Here is a 17,937-nt window from a genome sequence, read left to right on the forward strand (position 1 = left end):
CCACTGTCTAGAACCAACTTTTTGCATATTTTGAAGAACAGACCTCATGAAAATTAAAATGCTTAAGTGAGACCTGAGGAGGCTCGTTTCCCTCTGACTCTGCCCATAATGAAATGTGTTTGTGGTTTTGTGATTTTTTTTGCATTTCTTTATTATTTATTTATTACCATAATACAATGAGTGATCTCTCCTCAGAGCTCTGTGTGAAACCCAAAGTAGAAAGGAATAGGGAGGTGGAGATGGGGGAAAATGTAAATAAAGCAGCAACAGTTTCCCAGAAGAGAAGAAAGGCTCTACTGTACAAAGAGTGAGTAACTTTCACAGCAGAAGAGGATATCTCTTCCTCTGAGAGTGAAATAAACATAGGTCTGGGGTGGTAGCGGGTACACTGAGGCAGGAGGGTATCGTATGAGAAAGGTTAAGCTTCCTAGAATAAACAATGAGGTGGAGGAAGATCAAATGAAAGTAGATGGAGTGGACAGTCTGCTGGAGAAGGGGGGGAAAAAGGTCCAGACAAGTTGCTATCAAAGAGAAGCTTCCCGTAATAAGAATGCCAGACAAGAACAGCTGTGACTACACTATATAAATACATAGTTGTCTAAATGTGCCGACTTCTCAGACCCTCCAATGTAGCCCCTCTCCAAGGAGGCCAACTGCAGATCTCTTTTGACCAAAAATCCTTTTCAGTTCTCACTTAACTCAGTCTCTGAGGAACTAGCACTGAGCTTTCTGTTCTCAACACATACACATCACCAGCTAATCTCTTCTCCAGCTCCAATGTTCCCCAAACCCCACCTTCCATCCTCCCTGTCCCAACAAAATAGGTGCACCACCATCACGGAAAATGACTCGAAGACTGAACTCCTCGTGGCCCTCCTCAAAATAGCAGCTACCTCTTGCTGGCCCTGTTTCTGCCAACAAGCCCATCATTCATTCCTTCAGTGTCCATTACCTTCCACACATTACCAGCCACCAGACTCCGCTGAGCTTGCTCATTCTCTTTCAGAGACACTGCATTCCCCCTTCCTACCTTTGTTCCACTGGAATGTCAAACCTACAATAATAAAATAGCCCCCCAGACTGCTCTCTCTGCTGCCAGGGTAGTCTTCCTAAAATACCACTTTCCTTAAACAACCCCATCTCTACCAAATCCAGAGACTACTCCTGGCTCTTTGGGGATGCTGACCAGAATTAGACTTGTTTAACCTATCTCTAGATTTACCAGTCACCTAATTAATCCCAACCCATGTCAACATCCAGGTGAACCCCACTCTAACTGCAAAGCTAAACTATTTACTATACTGACAAACAATTCATATTAAACCAAAAAGAGTCACTCATTATTAAAAGAAACCCTTCTCTTAATCTTTTATAAAGACGTTTTGATGCAAATAGGCTCCCTTCAATGATCTAAAAGTAAGTTTTCTTAAAAGAGACAGGCCTCTATTATTTATGAGTCTAGGAGCATATTAAAAACTCAAAAATAAAATAAAAATCTGTAAGCAACAATGCACAAATCTATAGCAGTCAACCTGCCGTAAAACTCAAGATATTAAGTCGCTGCTATTTAAAGCTCTGATGCATTGCTCCCTAATTTAACCTCCCTCAAGATGTGCATCAATGTACACTGTATCTGTAGTGAGAGAATATTCTTTTTTCCTATGCTTTGCCTACAGTGGAGAACCATCTTTGATAATTTAACCGATCTTTTGAAAATTAATCAGCACCCCCCACTGTTTTGAGCTGCATTCAACAGAAAGAGCAGGGAGTTGTTTGTTTTTCATATTATGGGCCATTTGTATTTGATCTCCTGTGTACTGCCAATTTGAGTCCCTTCGCTTGGTTTTTTAGGATGTTAGTCTTTTTCTTACCACCTTGAATAAACCTTATGTACTAACCTTTAGTCTGCCATATTCATTGCAAATGTTTATGTATTTGGTGGGGAGGGGTTTGTTTGGTTTATTTGGTTTGGTTGTAGAGAAATGTTAATTTGTTTAGAAAGTCATATCTACATTTGGCAGTGCTTTAAGGTTTTGCTTGCAAAGGTTTTTTCTACATAACCGAAAAATAACAAAAAATGTATTTTTCCTAGCTCTTTAAAGAGTTTGTTTTTAAAATTTAAAACATTCCTCCATCAAAATGTCAATGTTATAAAAGTCAAAAAAATAAAATAAAAATGCTAAGGAACTCCAGACTAAAGAAAACTAAAGAGACATGACAACTAAACAGATATGTGATTCTTGAGTGGATGCTTAATGGAAAATATAAAGAATATTTTTGGGTCAACAGATAAAATTAGAAAACAGAGTAGATTAGATAAAAGTATTATATTAACGTTAAATTTACTAAAGTTGGTAATTGAACTGAGGTTATTAACAGAAAACCTTGGCCAGGCGCGGTGGCTCACATCTGTAATCCCGACACTCTGGGAGGCTGAGGTGGGCAGATCATTTGAGGTCAGTAGTTCGAGACCAGCCTGGCCAATATGATGAAACCCCATCTGTACTAAAAATTTAAAAATTAGCCGGTCATGGTGGCAGACACCTGTAATCCCAGCTACCTGGGAGGCTGAGGCACAAGAATCATTTGAAATCAGGAGGTGGAGGTTGCAGTGAGCCAAGATCACACCACTGCACTCCAGCCTGAGCAGCAGAGTGAGACTCCATTTCAAAAATAGGAAACCTTATTATTAGGAACTGTATATTGAAATATTTAAGGGACGAAGGGCTATGATAAATAAGTAACTTATTCCCATATAGTTCCAGAAAAAACAATTTATACATAAAGACTCATATATATATTACATACATGAGACTCTCTATATACATTTATACATATATATATATGAGCCAATAACAGCAAATAGAATAAAATGTTACTAATAGGTAAATCTAGGGAAAGGATTTATGGGATACTCTTCATTATTATTCTCATGACTTTTATGTAAATTTTTAATTATTTGAAAATTAAAAGTTTTTTTACAATCTTTCCTCCACCTGAATTTGATCATTAAAGAATCCTGTTTTTACTTTAGTCTTCCAAGAGCCTGATACAAAGCATTGATATATAGTAATTACCCAAGATTGACCAACCCTTGAGTTGTGGCAAAGTTTATACCTTTTGGTGGGTCACAGTTCCCCCAGGGTCCACTTTGTGTGAAGGGCACAAGAAAGCAGACAGAAGGTGCAAGTGAGGGGATGAGGGGAGGCTTTGCCTTCTTTAGATCTCTCCAGAAGGGTGTACCTTGGCACCTCTCGGTGCTGTGTCAGACTTGCAAACACCCAGGGTGCCAGAGAGTGACCCGCCATATGACTGCTGCCAAGAATCACGGTGCAGCTGTCAACCTTGCTGAGAACAGGAAGCACACTGACACTGTGTGCTGTGACCCTCACTAAGCTCTGGCTGGCTCCATGTATCACTGGCCTGCACTTCTCGTGAAGACAGCCAGCCAGTCCTCACATGCCCTGCAGTGTGAACAGGCAGCAGCTGGGCAGGCAGCTAACACGTCCCTGCTCCTCTGGACCAGAAGCAAATAACACAGTAGGATTTAAAGGCTGCTCAAATACATTTTTTGTTCATGGGAATTTGGCACTGAGGCTAGAAGAGGTAAAATTAATGACTGCAATGAAATCTGTCAAATTGACTAATGTGCAAAAAGGCTTATCATTTAAAAGTGGTTTCATTTTCTGTAATCTCAGATCTGGAATGGAAAAAAAAGAGAAGCCTAAGAGTAAGAGCCCATTAGATGACAGCAGTCCAGCAGAAATATAATGCAAGCCACATACGTAAATTTAAGTATTCCAGTAGCTGTGTTTAAAAAGATAAAAGAAATAGGTGAAATTCATTTAATAATACATTTTACTTAGCCTAAAATATACCAAAGTATTATTCTTTCAATATCTATGCAATATTAAAAGTTACTATTTACATTCCTCTTGTTTTACTAAGTCTTAAAAACCTGTGTACATTTCACACTTACAGCACAATTCAAACTAGTGAAACTGCAAGTGTTCAATAGCCACACAATGGCTAGTGGCTACTGTGTTGGACATAGTAGGTATAGATTATAAACTTTGAAAGCTCCTCTGCAAATAAATGCAACCAGCCCTCATTTTAGCATTATTGAATTCAATGACTATTTATCAACAAAAGAATAAGCATAAGTATGCTCAACGAACTAAATATATTATGAACTAGAGAAAAAGTCAACTCTTAATCACAGTTCAGTACATATTGGTATATAATTATAGTTATATAAGAAGGAACATTGCCATAGAGCTCTAAGAAGGCCTTTATTCTCTAGAGTTCTGTAGTCAAGCCTTGGAGGATAAGCAGAATTCCCTGGCAGAAAATGAAGGAAAGGCATTGCAGCTGGTGTGAGCTTCCAGATTCTAAGGCAGAAGGGGGAGAAAGTTCAAAGAACCTTTGGAGAACATGGAGCAGCCTGATGGCCACAATGCAATGAAGATAACTGGAGAAAAGCTTTGAAAATAAAGAGACCTCAATGAACTGAACCTGCTTGCTCAACTACAGATCACTCTTCTCTCTGAGGATAATGGGAAGTTCAGAGGGGTTAAGCAGGAGAGTGTGATCACATTGTATCATCACTTTATGGGAAAGCCAGGTATGCAGGAATGGAAATAAGAACTCCAGAAGCTGCAGCAGACGCGGGCAAGGAATAATGAGGAAAAGCCTATATTCAGCCAGCGCTAGAGGGAGGGACTTGAAGGGAGTATCAAACAGGACCTTCATGACCAGAGGACGTCAGGGAGATGTTACTTATATCAAATGAGCAGATAAAATATTACCAGTATTATCCCCTTAACTCCTGCTGTGCCCGACCCACAGCTCCTGAAAACTCTGAAACCAGCATCTGAAAGGCTGCATTAGCCAACGGTGGACACCCAGCCAGAGGAATATGCTGGCTCAATTGAGAAGGCTGTGTCATTGTGCTAGCTGGGCCCCATGTTTCCGTCCTTTGGCATCTGCACGGTACATATGTAAATAGGAACTGAGGGGGCGATTATATGGTACAAGTCTATGCAAATGTCATATGACCAAAGAAAATGTGTTCAGTCAAATGATCTGCCTAAATGATTTAAATATTTGAAATATCCATGAGAAAAATACTGGTATTTTCTTCATAATACTCAAGAAGTAAGCTCTAGTGTGATTGTTAAAGCTAACTCTTGACCTTCCTTAAAAAGCTCTGGGAGTCTCAGGCCGGGCGCAGTGGCTCACACCTATAATCCCAGCACTTTGGGAGGCCGAGGCAGGCGGATCACCTGAGATCAGGAGTTCAAGACCAGCCTGGTCAACACGATAAAACCCATCTCTACTAAAAGCACAAAAATTAGCCAGGCATGGTGGTGGGTTCCTGTAATCCCAGCTACTTAGGAGGCTGAGGCAGGAGAATAGCTTGAATCTGGCAGGCGGACGTTGCAGTGAGCTGAGATTGCACCAATGCACTCCAGCCTGGGTGACAGAGCCAGACTCTGTTGAAAAAAAAAAAAAAAAAAAAAGGCCAGGTGTGGCTGACGCCTGTAATCCCAACACTTTGGGAGGCCGAGGTGGGTGGATCACCTGAGGTCAGGAGTTCGAGACCAGCGTGGCTAACATGGCAAAATCCCATCTCTACTAAAATAATAATAATAATTACAAAAATGAGCTGGGTGTGGTGGTGCAAGCCTGTAATCCCAGCTACTTGGGAAGCTGAGGCAGGAGAATTGCTTGAACCTGGGAGGTGGAAGTTGCAGTGAGCTGAGATCACGGAGATCGTGCCACTGCACTCCATCCTGGGCAACAGAGCGAGACTCCCTCTCAAAAAAAAAAGCTCTGGGAGTCTCTGAATCAATTCTGGTTGTAGGGTGAGGGGTCTGCCTAACTCGAAATTTTAAAAGTTAACAGAAAAGAAATTTCCTACTGTAAACAAGCAGGAAAGCAAGGAATCTATAGTGACAAAAAACAGTTTCCACTGCTGAACAGTCAGTGTGAATATATATATATACACACACACACACACACACACGTATCAGAGAAAGAAGATGAAGGGTGAGGTAGTTGTAATCCCAGCACTTTGGGAGGCCGAGGTGGGCAGATCACTTGACCTCAGGAGTTTGAGACCAGCCCAGGCAATATAACAAAATCTGTCTCTACCAAAGATACAAAAAAAAAAAAAATTAGTTGGGCATGTTGCCACATGTCTGTGGTCCTAGCTACTTGAGAGGCTGAAGTGAAAGGATAGCTTATGAGCCCAAGATGGGGAGGTTGCAGTAAGCTGAGATCGCGCCACTGCACACCAGCCCAGGCAGAAGAGAAAGAAAAAGGTGATGACGCTGAAAAATAATCAAAAAACTTCTACATAAACTAAAATACTACTACTAGACAAATTTAATAATCAGTCTGTTCTGAAACAGTTCAGAACAATGGACTCCAAAATAACAACAGAAATTCCAACCATGTTTTGATCGCAAGGATTTGCTTCCTACTTTCCTGCTCATAAAGACAGGCTGCTTTTTTATTTTCTTTTTTATTTATTTATTTATTATTTATTTACTTTGAGACAGGGCCTCACTCTGTCACCCAGGTTGGAGAACAAGTAGTGCAATCTCGGTTCATTACAACCTCTGTCTCCCAGGTTCAGGCCATCCTCCCTCCCACTTTAGTCTCCCGAGTAGCAGGGACTACAGGCACTTGCCACCATGCCTGGCTAATTTTTGTATTTTTTGTAGAGATGGAGTTTCGCCATGTTGCCCAACCTGGTCTCAAATTCCTGGGCTCAAACAATCCACCTGCCTCAGCCTCCCAAAATGATAGGATTATAGGCGGGAGCCACCACGCAAGACCCAAGCTGCTTTTTAAATAGCAGTCCCAAAATAAGAAAAATCTTTATTCATACTAAAATAAGGAGAAATGCTGGGACCAACTAAAGCACTCTGTTAGAGCCCTTTGTAAAATTTTTGTAAACTGAATATTATTGTGCCAATCCCAAATACAATTTCAGAGAATGAACTAGAATATTCTAAACCAGCACAATTCAATAGAAATATAATGTGAGCTATATACGTAATTTCAAATTTTCCAGTAGAAATAATTTTAATAATATATTACCCGAACATATTCAAAATATTATCATTTCAACATATAATCAATATAAAATATAATTACTGGGACATTCTGCATTGTTTTTGCTTATGATGTCTTCAAAAACTGTGTGTATTTTACACTTACAGCATATCTCAATTCAAAGTAAACACATTTCATGTGGCCAGTGGCTACCGTATTGTACAGCACAGGTCTAGACCAACTATTTCATTCTGTGGATGGAGATACTAAACAGCAAAAAGGTTAAGGAACTTGGTAAATTGCAGGGCCAAGTTAGAATTCTTTTCTTGGTTTGGTTTTGTTTTGTTAGAGGTGGGGTTTTGCTGTCTCCAAGGCTAAAATACAGTGGCCCCATCACAGCTCACTGTAGCCTCAAACTCCCGGGCTCAAAGGATCCTCCCATCTCAGTGTCCTGAGTAGCTGCCATCACAGGCTCAAACCACCATACCCAGACAGGCTAGAGTTCTTACTTCCTAGTTCCCAAATGAATGTTCTTTCTACTAGATCAGACTATCTCGCTCCTGTGTTTTATGTCCATGAAACACAGAATAGTATTAAATTATGTCAGACCAAAGATGTCTGGGATGAAAGAAATTGTCAGGAGATTACATAAAACCAGAGCTCCAAAGAACATATATGGCTGAGGCAAAAGAAACCCAACATTTAATCAATAGAATTGATACCATCTCAATCAATAAGGCAGTATTGTTCTGTTTTGACAAATTCAAGAACACTTCATATTGATATGTGTGTACAATTACTGGTGAGTAAATCAACCATGCTCAGAATGGTGACTACTGTATGTGAAAACAGAACAACAATGTATAGCAACTGAAATGTATTTGAGAATTCAGGCTTACATAATTCCTAACAGAATTCCCTAAACCTCAACTTGTACTTTGTCAGTAACAATTAAGAAGATACCTGCATGATTAAGATAAGAAAAAATGTAGGAAACTTGCTAAAATACTCTGGCAAATAAAAGCAGGGGGTTAGGTAAAACAAAATTGGCAAATGTAGATAATCATTAGAGCTGGCTGCTGAGTCCAAGGCAGTTCATTAAACTATCCCTTCTGCCTTTAAGGGTGTTTAAAACTTTCCATTAAGAAAAAAAAGTTTTTTAAAAAGCACAGAAAGGAGGGAGGAAGGAAGAGTAATCTCGGAAAAAGGTTTTCTAGAGCCGTTATTCTAAGACCAATAAATAAACACTGGCATTCCAACAATAATTCCAAGACCACTTGAAAATGTGCAGTAATTTCAGTTTTAAGAGAGCAGACTAAAGAATAGAGAAGAAACAAGGAAAAAAGGAAGGAGTAGGGGAAAATATTTTTTAAATACCTGTACCCCCAGTACTCTGAGAAAATCAGTCAGCAACTCAACATACATCCTTCCAGACCTTTTCCTGATCATATATATTAAAATTTATGTTCGTGGTATAGTATGAAATCTATTTGGTCTTTGTCCCAGTTCCTGTCACGAGCTCTTAAAACCCTTGGGATTTCCTGAGCAGGAGGAGTGTCTTTTATTGTTCATCAAGAGCCCCTTTTGATCATACCTGAGTTTATGTTAATGAGGTGACTTAAGGTGTAGTGCACAGATAACCCAGGATGAAGCTGCTCACCAGACAGACCAGGTTATTAGAGGATTAAAGGATTGGAACCTTCAGCTCCACCCATCAACCTACAAGAAAGGTAGGGGAGGGAAAGTGTAGAGATAAAGCCCTAAGAAAAAAAAATTTTTTTTTTTTTTTGAGATGGAGTCTCACTCTGTCGCCCAGGCTGCAGTGGTACGATCTCAGCTCACTGCAGCCTCTGCTCCCAGGTTTAATCGATTCTCATGCCTCGGTCTCCCAAGTAGCTGAGACGACAGGCTCAAGCTTCCAGGTTGCTGAACATGTGGAGGTGCCTGAGGGGTCGTGCACCTGGAGAGGGAAAGGAAGCTTCACTCCCTTTCCCCAAACCTTGCCATGTGCATCCCTTCATCTGGCTGTCTGTGTATCCTTTATATTAAACCAGTAAACTGAAGTGTTTCCTTGAGTTCTGCAAGCCATCCTAGCAAATTATTGAAACCAAGGAAGGGATATGGTGGGAACCCTGATTTATAGCCAGTCGGTCAGAAGCAAAGGTCACAACCTGGGACTTGCAATTGACATCTGAAGTAGGAGTAGTATTGTGGGACTGAGCCCTGATCCCGTGGGATGTGATGCTATCTCCAGGTAGGTCATGACAGAACTGAAATGAATTATGGGACATCCAACTAGTGTTCAGAGTGGGAGAATTGCCTGGCGAGTGAAGGAAAAAAAAAAAAACACACACACACACACACACAGCTGGTCACAGAAGTGTTCTGTGTTGAGTAAAATAGAAAAAAGTTTTACAGCATTGTATTTTCCTTTTTTTTTTTTTTTTTTGAGACGGAGTCTCTCAATGTCACCCAGGCTGGAGTGCAGTAGCGCGATCTCGGCTCGCCGCAACCTCCACCTCCTGGGTTCAAGCAATTCTCCTGCCTCAGCCTCCCAAGTAGCTGGGACTACAGGCACCTGCCACCATGTACACCTAATTTTTTTTTTTCCTTGAGACGGAGTCTTGCTCTGTCACCCAGGCTGGAGTGCAGGGGCGGGATCTCGGCTCACTGCAAGCTTCGCCTCCTGGTTCACGCCATTCTCCTGCCTCAGCCTCCCCAGTAGCTGGGATTACAGGCGCCCGCCACCACACCCGACTAATTTTTTGCACTTTTAGTAGAGACGGGATTTCACCGTGTTAGCCAGGATAGTCTTGATCTCCTGACCTCATGATCTGCCCGTCTCAGCCTCCCAAAGTGCTGGGATTACAAGAGTGAACCACCACACCCAGCCTTATAGTATTACATTTTCTTAACTAATAAAATGGGATTATACTCATGAAACATCAATGCTGTTCCTCAGTCAGCATCCTGTATTTGGGAAAGGACCAACTTCTTAGTTCCCTTGGGGTGAAATTCGGGGTTACGCACATGACAGGCACAATCTCCTCCACAGGGTATTTAAATCCTGAACCAATACTCACAGGGACAGAGGCAGTTGGAGCTGAATCCTAAGTCGTTCAGTAGCAGCAGACTGAACAGAAGGTCTGTGAACTTCTGCAGCTGAGATCCCCAAATAAGATCAAAACCTGTTTTCCCATTGTGTTCAGCTTCTAGAAGCTACCAGTATCCTTCTTATATGCATTGTTTTCTTATTTAAGCTAGACAGAGTATATATCTGTTGTATGAAGTGAAAGAACCCTGATAGTGTTATACTACCACTACTACTAAAAACATCAGCTAATAATCATGTATTTACTATTCTAAGATTTTTTCTTGTCTTATATAATCCTCACAATGATCCTACAACGTAAATACTACTATGTATTAACCCATTTCAGAACTGAAAAACTGAAGTCCAGGCAGATTAAGCAATGTGCTGCTACTCACAGCTACCGGTTATAGAGCCAGAATTTGAACTCAGGCTGATAGATCCAATAATTTAGTCCTAAATTATAAAACCTTCTATCAAGCTGCTTTATTACCTGATTTCTTCACAATCATCTCCTACATTGGAATATTTAGGTTGTTTCATGCTTTTTATTATCATAAGTAAGGCCATAAAACATGTCACTATCCTTTTAGTTTAATTTGAGGGCATGCCTTAATTTACACATAGATTAAATTTCTGGCATGGATTTGGCAGGTCAAAGGATATGTGATTTTTTTTCAGTCTTCATTCTTGATTATGTATTGCAGAATGAGGGCATTTGTTTTCAAAGCTTGTTAAGAAATAAAAAAGGAAACAAAGTTGGCTTTTTTTTGTGAAGCACTGTTTCTGCCTTCAGGCATTCATGTGTGTTTACGTGCTTAGAATGGAGACAATCTGCTCAGCTAAGGAAGAAAGAAGATCCTGTTTTAAATGTTAATTGATGTAGGATAATAGGATTTCCCAATCAATAACAAATACACTTCAAGCCTAAGGCTTAAGGAGTTCTTGAGTCCAGCCTTTTATTACGTCATATTTCCTAAGGCAATCCTAAACTCCATTCACTCCAGTCATAGTTAGTGGTTGTTTTGTTTTGTTTAAAAAAAAAAAAGGTAAATTATAATCAAGGATAGTTCTCAAACTTTTGAAATTTTTGCTCTGTATTGGGTACTTCAAGATTCAGAGCTGACATTATTTGAGATACCAGTTAAGTTGACAAAATGATGAAATTATTAGTGTGTTTCTTTTGTGAGATCAAGACTATTTCTATTTTCTGAAGGTTATTCCAATGTGATGACTTCTTGGGAAGACCACATTATCTACTTTTATGCTCTGTAAATATTGAAATACTCTCTGAGTACAAAATAAAATTTAGGACGACCTAACACCATGCTAACCTTGGAGGCAACACCATTTCTTGTAAGCAGGAAGCTCTAGAGAAATGATGGCATAAGAAGTCACCCACTTATAATGGTCAGGTGGAAAGAGCAAGTACCTTAGCAAGAATGTTCTGCCCAGTGTTATGTCCTTGCTGTCATGGACAGCAAAATGGCCTTGTTGACATTTTTGGGGAGACTGTATAACTGAAGGCAGAAAAGTAAGAATATTCTAAGATTCGGCCGGGCGCAGTGGCTCACGCCTGTAATCCCAGCACTTTGGGAGGCCGAGACGGGCAGATCACAAGGTCAGGAGATCCAGACCATCCTGGCTAATTCGGTGAAACGCCATCTCTACTCAAAATACAAAAAATTAGCCGGGGTGGCGGCGGGCGCCTGTAGTCCCAGCTACTCGGGAGGCTGAGGCATGATAATGGCGTGAACCCGGGAGGCGGAGCTTGCAGTGAGCCGAGATCACGCCACTGCACTCCAGCCTGGGCGACAGAGCGAGACTCCGTCTCAAAAAAAATAATAATATTCTAAGATTCTTCATGGACTGAAATTTTAGTATCTAGGAAAACTAATTCCTCAACTTTTATCTACTCAAACAACATATGATTTTTTAAAAATATTTTAATCATAAAACTAGTATCAGGACACAGAACAACATACTAGCACAGTCCTTTTGAGTAACTGCAGCAGGGCCTACTGTGCCATCACTGACAATGATTATTTTGCAGGGTCAGATAAGAAGGTTGAAAGGGAAACCACCAGTAAACATTCACTAAACACAGTAAAGAGCAACCCAGTGAAGAAAGAGCTATGACATACACAAAACTAAGGAACATGAAGATAAAATGAAGCACCCCAGAAAGTTCAGGGCAACAGAAATAACAAACATGGTAATTATTATCATTAAACCCATTGGTTGAGGTTTCAACCCTGAGGTCAAAGACCCTCAGGCCCCAACCCCCAAAATGAATCAGGACATGTTACACATTATTCATGCTAACTAGCTCGATTGTCATGTTTCATCTTACTTGGCAATCCCCCAGTCCAACTCAGCTCTTGAAAGGAAGAAGGGACAAAGTCACTGCACACAGTGCAGCATTTGTCTCTCACAAGAAGCCCTTCCCAGCAAACTCATGAGACTAGAGAGGCTCTTGTTGTTGGTCTCATACAGAGGTACATAGCATTCAAATTTGGTGAGCCCACAGAATTCAGTAAGTTAAGAGTCTCAGGCTACAATGAACTCGTTATACTTTCCTTGAAGATTTAGGAACTCACCTAGGGCATGGCTACAACTCCGACAGGATTCCGTCAGACTGACAATTATTTGCTGCAGATCGGCTCTGGGGGGAGTGGGTGACGGGTTAGGGTTTTTCCAGCCATTACATTTGCAAGACTCCTCGGCCTAAAAAAGGAATAAAGAAACAGATAAAATTATGTAACAGGCAGCCGTGGACTGATGGTTTTACATGAGAACAATGTACACTAGTTATATGACAGCTACCCCCTCACCCCTGACTTTGTCGTCTTCCATATAGACAAGAGAAAAATAGAAAAGCTGCAGATCAAGCAGGTGTCTATCTTTGTGCATGGGTTGTTTTTTTTTTCTTTTTATTATACTTGGTCAGCTTTGGTACGATAGTGCAGCTTCAGGTGATCTTGAAAATCAAATACTATCCTATACTCCAGCTGCTTAACTTCATTTTATTCTTTAATTTAATGTGTACCTGAAAGCTCCTGGCAATGCTGGAAAATTTTTATCCCAGAGGGGTGGGGGTGAGGGGGAGGGGAGTCCACTTTTGTCACAATTCATTTTTATTAATAGAAAATAAACACTTATTCCAGTTTAAAAAAAAAAGAAAGAAAAGCCAAAGGTGGTATTTGATTTGGGTGCTTTGCTTTTTGTTTTCTTTTGTTTTCTGCTGGCTGGAATCTGCATGCTACAGCTCATGCAGCTGACCCACACACTTTGCTCCCATTACCCCCAATGAGTGTCCATGAAGTGGTCAGTTCCAAGAAAGTCCATCTCAAAGATGGACTTTCCAAATCCACAAGCCAGACTCCTGATGTCCCACAAACACAGCTAAGGTCTAGGCTAAGGTTGAGCCTTGCAGGCTCTAAGGCACCAGCTGCATCTCTGCCCCATGGACCAGAAGGGAAACCCACAGGACCGAAGAAGTTAGCAATCTTAGGAAGATGAGACGGGGGCACACCCAGCTGACGACACACTTGCAGGCTCCTCCAAGACTTCTGTGAGCTCCCAGCTTTAGAACTGAAGAGGGCTTCATCATGTAGTCCTGGGTTTCTACTTATACATATATTTCCAGGTTTCCTGTACTAGAACACCATCATTTTAGCAACACTTGATAGAAAGCTTCCTTAACTTTGTCCACATACTCTTCACACCTCTCTATGTTTGTAGACAACAGTGAACACGACGTGGCCTTCTGTAAGTGATTTGACCCATGAAATGGAAGGCAAGCAGGAAAAATTATCAGTTATTCTACCTGGTACCACACTGTGTGCTTCGGCAGGTCTCAAGGTATGAAAGGCTAGCATGCTCGCAATGAATGACCCCAGCCACTTATAAAAATAATTATTCTGCCCCTTCTCTACTATTCTCAGCACTCCATCACTCTCACCATTTATTTACTGCTTCAAGTCAGCTATGGCTGGGAAACCAGAAAGTACACTGTTAGAATAACATGTAACACAGATGAAGTCACTCTAGGGTAGAGCCATCTGCATATACTATCCAGTATGGAAGCGTCTGGGCACATGTGGCTACTGAGCACTGGAAATCTAGCTAGTTCAAATCAAAGTGCACTGTAGTTGTAAAATATACAGATTTAGAAGGTTAGTGCAAAATATAAAATATACCATTAACAATTTTTACACTATATATTGAAATTATATGTTTAAATGTATTATTTTGGATATATGGGTTAAAGAAAAGATATTATTAATATTGACTTCTTTTTACTTTTATAATACAGTTATCCAAACTTTTTGGGTTTTTTTTTTTTTTTTTTTTTTTGAGACAGAGCCTCTCTGTGTTGCCCAAGCTGGAGTGCAGTGGTGCATTCTTGTCTCACTGCAACCTCCACCTCTCAGGTTCGAGTGATTCTTGTGCCTCAGCCTCCTGAGTAGCTGGGATTACTGGCATGCACCACCACGCCCACCTAAGTTTTGTGTTTTTAGTGGAGACAGGGTTTCACCATGTTGCCAAGGCTGGTCTCGAACTCCTGACCTCAGGTGATCCACCCACCTCAGCCTCCCAAAGTGCCGGTATTACAGGCGTGCGCCACCATGCCCAGCAGCATAAGTGTAATTTGAAGAAAATGTTAGAGGCTGCTGCTTTGACCTCATACATAAAATTCTCCAAGATAGAGATCATTTCCGAGCTGTGTATAACAGTATAAGAAAAGAGAATAGTCGGCCAGGCGCGGTGGCTCAAGCCTGTAATCCCAGCACTTTGGGAGGCCGAGACGGGCGGATCACAAGGTCAGGAGATCGAGACCATCCTGGCTAACACGGTGAAACCCCGTCTCTACTAAAAAATACAAAAAACTAGCCGGGCAAGGTGGCGGGCGCCTGTAATCCCAGCTACTCGGGAGGCTGAGGCAGGAGAATGGCCTAAACCCGGGAGGCAGAGCTTGTAGTGAGCTGAGATCCGGCCACTGCACCTCAGCCTGGGCGACAGAGTGAGACTCTGTCTCAAAAAAAAAAAGAAAAGAGAATAAACCATTGGCAAGGTAAGAAGGGTCACGGTAGAAGAAAACTCTGCTTTTGAATGAGTCTTCTTCAGTGGGCCATGTGAATCTGGAACACCTAACCTGATTGCTTTTCCCATTTTGTATTAATGAGGATGGAGAAAGCAGGGCCAGGAGAAGCACCTACATCAGCATCCCCATAGCTACATCCCCCAGTGAGTAGCTCAAGTGACCCTCTTTTGTCTAGGCATCAGGCAGGCCCAACTTTTACCCCCAGAGTTCTCTGTTGCCAGGCTGAACCTGGCCTTGAAATTCTCTGCAATGAGCCATCCACCTCTTCAGAGGCTGCAAAGGTCTCAGAGGCCATGTTCTTGAGGGAAATTGTCATGAGAATTTACAATGAAGACAGTGAATAGCAGAATATGGCAAGCCAAAATACACAGCTTTGGTATAAGGGTTATTAAAATGCAGATACAAGAAAAGCTTGGCCGGGCGCAGTGGCTCACACCTGTAATCCCAGCACTTTGAGAGGCCGAGGCGGGTGGATCATGAGGTCAGGAGTTCAAGACCAGCCTGGCCAGTCTTGAATGCTAAAACCCCGTCTCTACTAAAAATACAAAAATTAGCAGGGCATGGTAGCAGGCACCTGTAATCCTAACTACTCGGGAGGCCGAAGCAGGAGAATCACTTGAACCCGGGCAGCAGAGGTTACAGTGAGCTGAGATTACTGTACTCCAGCCTGAGCGAGAGTGAGACTCTGTCTCAAAAAAAAAAAAGAAAAAGAAAAGTTCTCTGCCATCCCGTATATCCCCAAAAGCAGGACATAAATTCTTAAAGGTATCCCTTCTTCCCTCTCTACCAAGAAGGACAGAAGTTGATCATGGAGACAACTCTAGACCTTTATCAGCCCAAAGGTACCAGGGGAATCTACATAACAAACTTTGCTAAAACCAGCCCTAATCTACCATTGGTTTCTGCACATACTTGCCTTCCCACAATCTGCTGTCCCTAGCAGCTCAAGGTCCTTTTCCTTTGTCTTCTCACTTCTCTAAAAATTTACTAGTCTGCTGAGATAGCCCATAAGCCCAAGTTCTAACCACTTCTTTGAGGTACTCTTCACTGGGTGCTCCCATGTTCATGCACAATGAATATGTCAATAAACTTGCTTTTGTTTTTCTCTTGTTAATGTATTTTATTAGTCTGACTGACAGGGCCCCAACCGATGCGCCTAAAATGTTAAAGGGAAAACAGCTTTCTTCCCCTACAAAAGTATCACTAAGATTTCGTAGGGTCAGAGGAAACCACCCTTATTGCGGACCAACCTCTCTTAGGTGCTGCATAACTACTTCCAGGAACTCCCTAAGCCTCCAGCTTTTCTGAATAGCCTGGTCTGATCCACAGCCCTTTCCCAAAGGACCTTCAGTTTGAGAAAAAAAAAAAATGACTAAACAGCCCCCACAAAGCAATTAAGGATGGCAGGCCAAACCTAGAAGCAAAAAACAGTAATAACCAAAAACACCTTGAGTTTGGAGAACTGCATTTCGAGCCCAGGAGTCATGCACACTGACTCATTCTTTCAACAATATTTATTGAGGCCTACTACACGCCAGGTACTATTGACTATGAAACAAAGATTCTGCTCTCCTGGAGATTACATTAGGGGTGGCCGGGGATGGGGAAAACAAGATTAACACATAAGTAAATTATAGCATATACTGGAGAATGTGATGGTGCTATGGAAAGAAAGATAAAAGGATGAGTACAGGGAACTTAGCAGAGGGTGGGATAAAAGGTATAATTTTAACTAGGACTTTTTGAGATGACCTTAGAGCAAAGACTTGAAAAAAGGAGGGAGTTGGTTATTAGGTATCTGGTATAAGGGAAACACAGCTAGTGCAAAGCCAAGAGAGTGCCTGGCTTGCTCAACAGAAAGCAAAGGCCAATGTGGCTACAGCACAGTGGGTAAAAGACATGTTGAAATTAAACCAGACAGGGTCGAGCACAGTGGCTCACACCTGTAATCCCAGCACTTTGGGAGGCCGAGGCAGGCGGATCACCTGAGGTCAGGAGTTCGAGACCAGCCTGGCCAACATGGTGAAATCCCATCTCCACTAAAAATACAAAAATTACTTGGCATGGTGGTGCACACCTGTAATCCCAGCTACTCAGATGGCTGAGGCAGCGGAATCACTTGAACCCGGGAGGCAGAGGTTGCAGTGAGCCAAGATCATGCCACTGCACTCCAGTGTAGGTGACAGAGTAAGACCCTGCCTCAAAAAAAAAAAAAAAAAGAAAAAGAAAAGAAATGAAATTAAGCCAGACAGGACAGGCACAGGTAATCCTAGAACTTTGGGAGGCTAAGGCAGGCAGATCACCTGAGGTCAGGAGTTCGAGACCAGTCTGGCCAACATGGCAAGACCCCCGTCTCTATTAAAAATACAAAAATTAGCCAGGCATGGTGGTGAATGCCTGTAATCCCAGCTACTTGAGAGGCTGAGGCAGGAGAATCGCTTGAACCCGGGAGGCGGAGGTTGCAGTGAACCAAGATCGCGCCACTGCACTCCAGCCTGGGTGACAGAGTGAGACCCTGTCTCAGAGTTTTTTAAAAAATTAAAAAATAAATAAAATAAAGAATTCAAGGATCTAAAACTTTTCTTCCTATGAGCTTGCTTATAAAACTCTGCCTTGCCCTGAGATTCATGCTAACAAGTAACAAGTTTTAAATTCTTGGAGAAGACAATACAGA

At 41.6% G+C, this 17,937-nt stretch overlaps 2 protein-coding genes across 3 annotated transcripts in view; one reads left to right on the plus strand and one right to left on the minus strand.

Moving 5' to 3' along the window:
* Nucleotides 1–17,937, plus strand: part of LOC126946724 (non-histone chromosomal protein HMG-17-like) — a 1,084,902-nt gene that overhangs the window by 694,695 nt on the left and 372,270 nt on the right. The gene's annotated exons all lie outside the window — the stretch shown is intronic.
* Nucleotides 1–17,937, minus strand: part of KAT2B (lysine acetyltransferase 2B) — a 116,829-nt gene that overhangs the window by 70,544 nt on the left and 28,348 nt on the right. For both annotated transcript variants that reach the window (XM_050777276.1, XM_050777282.1), the window contains exon 2: nt 12,757–12,883. In XM_050777276.1, the coding sequence (XP_050633233.1) occupies nt 12,757–12,883 (127 nt within the window). The remainder of the gene's footprint in view (nt 1–12,756; nt 12,884–17,937) is intronic.

Source organism: Macaca thibetana, chromosome 2, assembly GCF_024542745.1.
Source record: "Macaca thibetana thibetana isolate TM-01 chromosome 2, ASM2454274v1, whole genome shotgun sequence".
Classification (NCBI taxonomy): Eukaryota; Metazoa; Chordata; class Mammalia; order Primates; family Cercopithecidae; genus Macaca; species Macaca thibetana.